General features: G+C 41.2%; 1 protein-coding gene across 1 annotated transcript in view; it reads right to left on the reverse strand.

Moving 5' to 3' along the window:
- LOC103365825 (multiple epidermal growth factor-like domains protein 11) overlaps window positions 1-10,792 on the reverse strand; it is a 110,058-nt gene that overhangs the window by 81,972 nt on the left and 17,294 nt on the right. Inside the window, exon 5 of the mRNA XM_008293372.1 lies at window positions 2,887-2,979. Within this exon, the coding sequence (XP_008291594.1) occupies window positions 2,887-2,979 (93 nt within the window). The remainder of the gene's footprint in view (window positions 1-2,886; window positions 2,980-10,792) is intronic.

Raw genomic sequence — 10,792 nt, forward strand, 5'->3', positions numbered from 1 at the left:
ACAACCAGATGTTTCAAATGATAAAAACTCTATTTTTATGGTATAACAAGATATTTTCATCTACTTATACTATCGTCGTGTATTGTTTTGTCGTGACGAGACGTTTTCACGTGATGATGAAATATTTTCATGGTAAACAAGATATGTTCAAGTTACAGTGAAATATGTTCATGACATAACCAGATATTTTCACATTAAAGCGAGATGTTTCACATCATGATGTCAATTCTGCACAACGCTGAGACATTTTCAGATGATAAAAAATCAGTTTTTGTCGTATAACAAGATATTTTCATCTTCTTATATTGTTGTGTCATAACATGATGATGAGATATTTTCATGTCGTATTTTCAGGTTACGGTGAGATGTTCTGACGGTAAAACAAGATGTTTTCACATGATGATGGACATTTTCAGATATTTTTCTAAAAATAACAAGAAATGTTTCCATTCTGATATGATCCTCTGATATGACCAGGTCATCACAAGACATTTCACATCCTGACTAAATGTTTTTTATATTATGTCGACATATTTTCATGTCATGACGAGACCTTTCCTCGTCGTGCTGAGACCAGGACCAGACTCTCAGACTGAAGCAGAGCCCAGCAGAGGAATAAACTGGAAATAAACTCACAGCGAGATGCAGCGGCTTCATTTAAAACCTAAAACCGTCTCCTAACCACGGAGCTGAGCTGAATGTGATGCAGAGCCGCTGGTCAGTAACTCTGAAATTACTTCTGTTTCCTGAAACCTGAAGCTTCAAAACGATCAAGACAAAGACTGGCCTGTTTTCTGCAGCTCCTCTGGATCACCGTCCGTCACATTCTCACATCACAACCAGATAGTTTCATGTTACACAGAGACGGGTTCACGTTAGAGCACATTCCTCATGATAAGTGTTGAAGCTATAACGAGATACGAGCACGTGATGATGAGATGCCGTCACATCACAACCAGACAGTTTCACGTTATGTCGAGATGTTTTCATGTCATGAGGAGATGTTTAGTGTTATAACAAGATATTTCTACGTAATGTCAAAGGTTTGTCTGCATCACAACATGTTAGAACGAGATGCTTTCATCTTATAACGAGATGTTTTCACATTTTTTCAAGATCCTGTTGTAATGATTATAATTTTGGTTTTATGTCGAGATATTTTCACAACATGATGAATTATTTTCAAGTTCCAGCGAGAATATAATGACGGAAAAGAAGATATTTTTGTGCTAAAACCAGATAGTTTCATGTTACGTGACGTTTTTTTTGGTTTTTTTAATCATGACAATATATGTTTATGTTACTAAATATTTTCACGTCATGTCGAGATATTTTCACATCTCTCCAGGCTCCGGCTATAATAAGGTTTTCATTACTACTACTTGTTTGTATTAACAAGATTTTTATGTTATTTCCAGATATATTTTATGCTGTAATGACATATTTTGAAGCTACAACGACATATTTTCCTGTTATGTCGGCCTGCAGGCAGATTGATCAAGAAACGAGATGCGTTTCTATGTTTGAATAACTTTAAAGTTATGAATCAAACTTTTTTCTTTTTCTTGTGTAATTTGCTTTGACATAAACAGACAGCGGACTCAGACGTGATGCCGTATTTATTCTGCAGCAGAGTTCAGGTTTGACATAAAGTCCTTTAATATTAAACACTGAGACAGCAGCCGTTTGGGAAATCTAACAATAAAACTTTTGACATCTGTTCGGTGTCACGACAACTTCTGCTCCTTAAACATCTTATTGGTTCGGCCTCAGATTCCACAGCTGACAGCTTTCAGTTCATCCACCGTCAGAAAACCGAACGTTCTGCACAAACGTCATCGTGTTTGAACCTCTGGAGGTTTGTGTTTGCATGTTCTGCTTCTCCTGTAGATGATGACGTCACTTAAACGGTTTTATGGCTCTGCGGACGCCTTCAACTGTTTCTGTGCCCTAAAAATGAACCGAAACTGGAATTTAAACTACCTGAGCAGGAAAATGATGATGTCCTTCTGGCTCATTAAACGTCTCTTTATTTACCTACAACAGATTAGTTCGGAGATGAGCCTCGCCGGGAGAAAAAGCGCCTTTTATCGCCGCAGAAGGTTACAGACAGACGCTTTAAAATGTCAATCTGCCATCATTAAACTGTCAGCAGTTATTAATGCTGCAGCTCTGATTCGTGCACATTAAGCTTCGATTTGTAAAATAAAAGAAAAAGCGAAAAGGGAGAAAGACGCTGTGCAAACGGCTCGGACTGCAGGGTACGAAACAATAGTCTAACCGTCGATAGATGCGACTTTTAGGAGCGTTTTTGGGCAGATTTTCCTCCTTAAATGTGTTTTTAAATCTGTATGTTTGAAATGTTTGTGCTTGTTTTAAAAGAGAATATCAAGTGTTTAATCAAATGTGTCTGACTTTTAAATCCAGTGTCAGTCGACATTATGAATAACTTTAATCTACAGAGCAAGTCTTAAACTTCACAGCACACGAACAAATGAGGCGTTTTATGACATAAATGAGATGAAAAATGATGCAGGTTGAATAAAATTAGCTCCAAACTCACAGCAACACTTGACTTTTCCGTCCACTCATTCTGCTACAGAGGCTCAAAAACACTCCGAGTTGTTCCTTTAAACCGAAGCGCTGCTCAGCCCGGGATGCAGGGACGGTGCCCCGGCAGAATAGGGATTGTTTTGGTGGAACATTTGTAGGAAAACTATCATTAAAACTCACTAAAACTCATCCAGACTCATCATCTCCAATACGTACAAGGGTTCACAAAGCGAGCAGCATTTTCGGAACATGGCAGCACACAGACAGCAGAACAGGAGGAAGGAGAATGCTAACGGTCGGTTAGCATGAGGCTAGTGGATTAGCAGCACTCACCGCTGGAGCAGTCCAGGCCTCCCCATCCGGGTTCACACTGGCAGGTATCAGGAGACACACAGCGTCCGTGGGCACATTCTTCAGTACATAACGCTGAGGAGGAACCAGACAGTAAACAGTGAACATCACAAACAATCTGAGCAGCAGCTTCATTTATATAAAGTCCATGTTAAAGTTAATTTTGTGACTGCAAACTGAATCCAGCCTCCCATCAGATCACACGGACGTCTTCCAAGGTCACATTCGGTATCACAATTATCATTTAGCACAAATTGATCGCAGCCTTTTCTGTGCAGCTCAGCACATCAACAGTCACCAGAAAGACTTTAACTTTGGAGGATAATGTCTCCATCACATCCTTCCTGCTTCAGGGCGACGTCTGATTTCATAACATGAGTTTTTGGTAAAAATTAAAGGACCAATCTGACACTCTTTAGAAACAATAACCTGCTGCCTCTTATCGGGTCTTTCAGGTCCCGGTTCTGCTGCTGTTTGACATATTAATACATCAGTGAGGAGCAGATTCGTCTTTCTCAGAACAAATCGTGGCTGGTTGTTAATATTAATGTAAAGAAATCTCCTGTGCTGCGATACGGGGAGATGCTGATGGAGTGTGAAGCGTGTTATCTGCTTTGTACAGCTAACAGATAAGGCGCCGCTGACGTCTCCGTTTCCACCTGAAGCTCCTGCTGTAATATTTCACTGTGACACGGCGTACAGTGGAGACGTCACGGCCGGGCTCAGACGGACCGGCCGATGATGAACGACCAACGTTTCCAGGCGTCCGTCATCATCATCAGCTCGGAGGTGACGACGAGGAGACGCGACGAGGCGAGAAGAGCTCAGCATCCAGACGTTCAGCTGATAAAGAGTCTGGAAATGTCACTCCGGCCGACTTCAGAGAGCAGCGCAGCAAAGTTTAGAGCCAGTGACACGCCACAGCGAGCTTTAATAACACCAGCTTGACTTCTTCACTTGCAGTCATTATGTGGTTGCATCACACGGCGCATTTGTGCAGCTTTTTAAATGAGAAATCCCCATAAACTCAGTGTCACATCTGCTCCAGTCAGCCGTCCAGCAGCAAACTGTTGTGTTGGAGTTTAATCCTGTAGAACCAGTCGGTTCAATATGCTGGACCAACAGAATGGGTTAATGATGGAAGAAAGTTATTTCATCTCTTGGAAATACTTAATTTAATTAAGTTCATTTATTTCTAGTGCAGTTAAATATGTTAGTTAAGTTGTTTTCTGGATTAACTTTTAGTTGGACCAACTTTAATTATTTGACTTCAATCAGCTTTATTTTCTGTGTAAAACTAGTTGGTCCAACCTGATGAAGTGAAGTTGGACTCAGCACTTGGGAATAAATTGAATGAACCCAAACAAATGATGTTGAGTTAACATCAGCACATGAAGCTGAAGATCATCAGACTGTTTTATTTCTGGTCATTCAAAGAGTTGTTTTTTTTTTTTTTTAGTGTAACTGAAGTCATTTAGTTTGACAAACTTAATGTACACGAGTTGAATCTACTTCATTTTCTCCTGCAGAACTCATTGGTCCAACCTGATGAAGCTGGAACCAGAACATGCAGACACCACTTTTTCTACATTCATGTTTAGAAGTGTTGTTTTTTTTTGTTTTTTTTGAGTGCAACTAAAAAAGTGATTTTGTTGGATTAGCTTCATGTACATGAGTTATCTCAACTTCATTCAGTGAAACTCGTTGGTCCAACCTGATTACAATAAGTTGGAACAAACACCACGTCTTCTACACTCACAGCTACTTTCTCTGGCTGCTGCTGAACATCCTGTTTTTTTTAAATTTTATTTCCACATTTCCACCATGTCAATCCTGTAATTGTGCGGTTGCCAGGCGACCGGCGGCGGGTGTTAACGGGGTTAAAGCGGCGATGTGTCCACGCTGGTCTCTGCCCGGTGCATTCTGGGAAAGGCAGCGATTGTTCTTTTAGCCGGAGACGTCGACGTTACATCATGATCAGAAGGCAGAGCTGAAGATGAAGACTGTGGCTCAGAGCAGCTTCTCTGTTAGCATCCCTGTTGAAGTGAACTCCGTCTCACACCGGCAGCTCCGGCGAGGCGTCTCCGTGCGTCGCCATGAATACTGCATGCTGCTTCAGGTCGGACTGACAGCTCGGAGACCGGAGCTCCTCCATGGCGCCGCTACGACGTCCTCGCGCTCTCGCAGCAGAACCCGACGCTCGGCTCGCATACGAATGCGATCCGGAACAAATGAGCAGCGCATAAATGAAAGACGTTGGGTTTCGCCATCTGCGCGCCGCTACCTGCGACGGTGACCCGTTTTCTGAGGCGACGCCGTACCGATGTTTAAAGTCAGCACAAAAAGTGAAGTGCTGAGTTCTGGAAGCGGCTGCAGGAGTCGGAGCGGCCTCGCCGAAGCCGGGTTTTATGGCGCTTTAGTCACAGAGGGGTCGTCCACTCCGGATTTATGGCTGCAGCGTGTTAACATTTTACAGCTTTTCTCGTGCATTAGGACGGGCATGTACTTGGCAGCAACGCTGAGCAAAGATTTACTCTGTAGGACGGAGCTGCTGCTGCTGCAACACAGAACCACACGGACCAGTTTAACAACCACTAAACCAACTAAACCTCCCAAAGTTAAACATTAGAGACACCAGAACTAACCAGGACAGCTGGATGGAGCTCAGTGTGTGAGCCAGCTTCACTGTCCTCTGCTCTATTAGGTCCAACTTTTACTTCTTCTTGCTTTTCCATTTTCTTTTTTCCATCATTCTGTTTTTTGAAGCAACATCTGGCACAAGGGTTTCCCTCCAAACAAACTTGACTTTTCCGCCTCCGGTTAGTTCGTCGTTGCATCACGCAACACGTTTGTGCAGCTTTTTAATAAGAAATCACAGAAAATCCGAGGTTTCCATGACTTCAGATGTGAAGCAGCTCCACGAATCAGTCACACCATGAAAACCACTGACATGCTTTAACTTTCTTTTAACAAAGAACTTTTTGTCTTTACAGATGATCCCCACTCAGTTAAACTACCAGTAAAATCATATAAACAGTCAGAAACTGTAGACTACGTCCTGATCAAGTCTGTATTTTAACAAATAGTGATTTATTCTTTTACAGTGTTTGACTGTAAAATCACACGACTTTACTGTGTTTAAATCAGCTGTAAAATATAATTATTTTAATTAAAACATTGTTCATGTAATTAAACATCCAGCAACTTATTTCACACCTCGAATATTTTCAGAAACATATTTACATGAATTGTTTTCATAATATGAGAGAAAGTTTCTAAATGAGCTGTCGTGTCGGTTTGATTTTAAATCCAGGAAGAGACCAAACACGAGCGTCCAATCAGATTCAGACGACGTTTATTTTACAAAGAAAACACTTGAAAACACTGAAATGTCTTTGATTTCATTTCATACAGAGCTGGTCTCTCATTAATCACGTTTTAAGCTAACGAGCGCTTCCTGGAGGTCGTTAAGTGACACTAGACTTATGACCGAACTGAAACGACGAGAGGCTCCACCTGGTGGCACAAACAGGAACCACAGCCGTAATGTAGTTTTATAAAGCTGGTCTCTCATGTGTTGGATTAATCGCGTTTAAAGCTAACGAGAGCTTCTCAGAGGTCGTTAAGCGACACTCGTGGTGCCTCGATGCTTCCTGCTAGTTTAAACTGAAATGACGAGAGGCTCCACCTTGTGGCACAAACAGGAACCACAGCCGTAGTATAGTTGTGTAAAGCTGGTCTCCCCTGTGTCAGATGAATCACATTTTTAAGCTAACAAGAGCTTCCTGGAGGTAAAGGTAAAGGTAAAGCTGGTCTCCTCTGAAAGTGTTCAGATAAAAATGAAAAATGCTGCCAAAATTTAAAAACAAATAAACAAAGTCAACTGTTTTCAGAGGAACGTCCGGTTAAGCTCAGTTTGACCAAATGAAAACGTCTTCAGAACGTCTCTGAGGATTTGTTTCGCTGATTTTTTGATTTTTGTTTTTGATTCCAACGACCAGACTTTAGGAATCCTACGTCATCTCTTTTCAGTGTTTTGTGTCTCTGCACGTCTTCGCTCTGTTTGTCCCGTAAACACCAACGTGTTCGTCACTCGCTGAAGAGGCTGGAAGTGATAAAACCGACTCACTCCATCACTGTAACGAGCTAAATAAATAGTTGATGTGAGTGTACTTCAGCGGTGTCTGCACCTTTGTGTGAAAAACATAACAAATGGCAGCTCACTTCTCAAAGCGTTCAGAGCGTCTAGAGCTCAACGTGTTTTAAACCGCAGCAGGTGGAATAATCACGTTTTACAATTAAACAGCAGCGTTTCATTTCTAAACAGAGAATTCATATTAGAAGGCGTCTGAACTCAGAAAGCTCGATGCAAACGGTTCAGTTTGAGAGTTTTTTAAGTGCAGTTCAGGAACAAATAAACCCAACAGTCATAGTTTTACACTGAAGAGGAGCAGATCTCTGCTCGGAGGGAAAACACGACAGAAAATGTCATATTTAGAAAAACAATCAAATCAACTGGTGGAAGCAGAGAGGAACCAGCTTTCTGTGGATTTCTGGTACGTTTCAGCCCAAACACTCCATAAATATGTGTTAAAATCTAAAACTAGTCCTGTTTCTGACTGACCAGAACCTTGGTGATCAATAATAATCATTTTATTTATTGATCAGTGCTTTCCCTGCAGGGTTTGTCCAGACGGGCCGCGGGCTGATGAACGTGTAGTTTTACTGCAAACATGAATAAACATGGCTACGTACTACGTCTGTACTTTGGTTTTTAATGACATCATATCTAAACTAAACCTGGTTCTGGTGCCGGTACCACTAGTACACGTTCTCTCTCAGCATCCAGGACAAACAGGAACATTTCTGAGTAATTTCTGGTGATTTTTAAAAGAAGGTGAAACACTTTTTGAACCTGCTGTTAGTTTTCAGGTTCAGAAGATTCAAATGTTTTTGGAGAAGCTTCAGACATTTTTCCAAAAACCTGCTCCAGTAGTTTTGGTGTCAAAACTCAACCAAAAGTAGTTTTGGTGCCTCAAAAGGCAGAAAATGTCATTTTAAACAATTTAGGAAAACAGTGATTAAATGACTCGACACAGACTGATGGTGGAAACAGAACAGAACCAGTGTTCTGAGGTTCTACTCACAGCAGGTCAACATCTGGTACGTTTTAGCCCAAACCATCTATAAATATTTGTTCTCCATTTTTAAACTGAGAATTCAGACTGTAAGGCGTTTTAACTCAAACAGATCCATGCAAACTGTTGATTTGTGACTTTTTGAGGCCAGTTAAGGAACAAATGAGACAAAATAAATCCAACATTCATAGTTTTACTCTGACGAGCAGCAGATCTGTGCTTGGATTGTTTAAAATGACAGAAAAAGTCGTTTTAAACAATTTAGGAAAAGAACCGATGAACTGACTGACTGTTGGTAGGAGCAGAGAAGAACCAGTGTTCTGTGGTTTCACTTAAACTAAGTGGATTTTGAGCCCAAACACTCGGTCAGACCAGAACCCTTCCTGACGTACGTACAGCGCCACATACAGACTCCTGCTCCGGCTCCCTCTGTCACCAGAACTTCTTGCGGTGTTTTAACTCCTTTTTTCTGACTCCTCGCCGGGATCTTCGTGCCGTCCAGCATATTTTCTGGGAGATAAAATGCTTAAATGCAAACACAGGCCCGGATTTTAATAAGACGGCGGCTCCCGTAATCCTCAAGGAGAGTTGATAAATCTTTAAAGAGGAGTTTAATCCTTTCATCCTGTGGATCGGAGCAGGAGGATTACATCAGCCACGGCTACAACAAGATTAATAGATATCAAATTAAATAATCGTCGCCTAATTCGGGCTATTGTCTCGGCGTGCCGAAGCCGCCTTCGCTGTCCTTGAACGTGTTGATCTGCAGCAGCGGGACGATTCTGAAGACGTCTGAGGCGAGAACCCGGCGGTGGCGGCGGCTGATCACAACATCCCGAGGCGGCGAAGATGAAATTGTTCTTGTCCTGAATGGGAGAAGAAGTTTTAATATTTCTCCTCTTGTGCTCCGGACATTACATGATGTTCCTGCTTTTTTCTTCTTCTTCTTTGTGCATTCAATCGTTTGACTTTTTGTACCTCGGGAGACGACGAGGACGTTTCTGAATAAGAAATCACACATAAAAAATGCATGAATACAAGAAGCGGCGCGGTGGTGCAGCGGCTGCAGCTCGCAGCAGGAAGCTTCTGGGCTCGAACTCTTCACCTCCAGCAGGTCAGCAGGCTGAACTCCAGGCTGCTGCTTCTGGGTCTTTATGTCTCATTTTAACCCACGAATGTTTTACAACTTAAAGTCCTGCAGCTCCACGGAACCAGAACAACACGAAGGAGGAGAGAGAACGCAGAGGTACTGTCAGTATGACTCAGTTAGAACAACGGAAACCAGGAAAAAACAACAAAAAGATGCAAAAATGATACAAAATATGCAAAAAAAAGTTACAAAAAGATGCAAAAATGACACAAAATATACAAAAAAAGTTACAAAAAGATGCAAAAACGACACAAAAAGACACAAAAGTGACACAAAATACATAAAAATTTTACAAAAATGACACAAAAAGGCAAGAAATGATGCAAAAGATGCTAAAATGACACAAAGAGACAAAAAAAGACAAAAATGACGATGATACAGAATATTTCCAGTAAATCTTTGGGTGTTTTTCTTCTTTTTTGTGTTTTGTGTCTCGTTTTAATTCTCTCGTGCGTCTTTTGGACAGTTTTGTCTTTTCGTCGTCACTTCGTCGCCACATCCTCTGAACATCTGACTTTATTCAGCTTCTATAAACTCCACACGGTTCTCTCTCTCGTGTCTCCTGAGGACAGTTTTGTCTCTTTGATTTCTTTTTGTTGTCGTATTTTTCTTAGTTTTGGGAGTTTTGTCTTGTTTTTGTCGTTTTCCAGCTTGTTTTTGTGTCTCCTCAGGAACGTTTGGTCTCATTTATTTTCTCCTTTCTGTCATTTTGTGTCTCATTTTTCTTGTTTTGTCGCCGTGCGATACAGATATATATATATAAGTATTTATAATTATATATTATATTAAATTATATTAAAAATAGAACTATTTTTAAGTTTACAGCTTCTGTGAACTTTTTTCACGTCTTTGTCATTGTGGATGAATTATTTGTGGTTTTTGCCAAAGAACAGGATTCTTCTGACTTTATTGTTCTGCACATCTTCAGACGCCTCCGGCTTCGTCTGTCTCCAGTCTGATGACTTCCAAGCATCACTTCTTAATCACAGACATGTTTAAATGCAGGAAAGAACAAGAACATGGAGTTCTCCACTCGGATGCTGAAGCCTGGAATCCTGGGCTCTGATATAAAACCGAGGACTTTGTCTGGACGGATTGTGAATTAAAATCAAACTCCTCGGTGCTGCTCAACGCCTGATGATGGAGAGATTCTGCTGCGACTTCACTTCAGCTCAATCGTGTTGATAAAAGGACGTTTTGTGCTCGTCTTCGTTCTGTCATGATATTAAATTAAAGGTTATTTAATCATTTGCATCCTGTAAGTGCAGAGCGAAGCAGCTGCTGAACTTCACATTTCTGCACCTTTTAAAAGAAACAAACGCTCAGACTTAATTACTTGATGCTTCTCCTTGTAATGGTTTCCATTCCATGTTTCCTGGTTGTGTTAATTCACTTTGCTGATTGTGTGTTTGTCTGATTATGAATCTCGAGCTCAGCGAGACCACCTGATTAAATAACGCTTTAATTAAAAACAGCAGGACTGAAGAGTCCGACGTCACCGATTACAAAAAGAAAAAAGAAAAAGTGACTTTAGAGCGTCGGTGAGTTTTATGGGTCTGAATGAAACTCAGTCGGAGTTTTACTCTGAACGCCAAAACCT

Source organism: Stegastes partitus, unplaced genomic scaffold, assembly GCF_000690725.1.
Source record: "Stegastes partitus isolate 25-593 unplaced genomic scaffold, Stegastes_partitus-1.0.2 Scaffold878, whole genome shotgun sequence".
Taxonomy (NCBI): Eukaryota; Metazoa; Chordata; class Actinopteri; family Pomacentridae; genus Stegastes; species Stegastes partitus.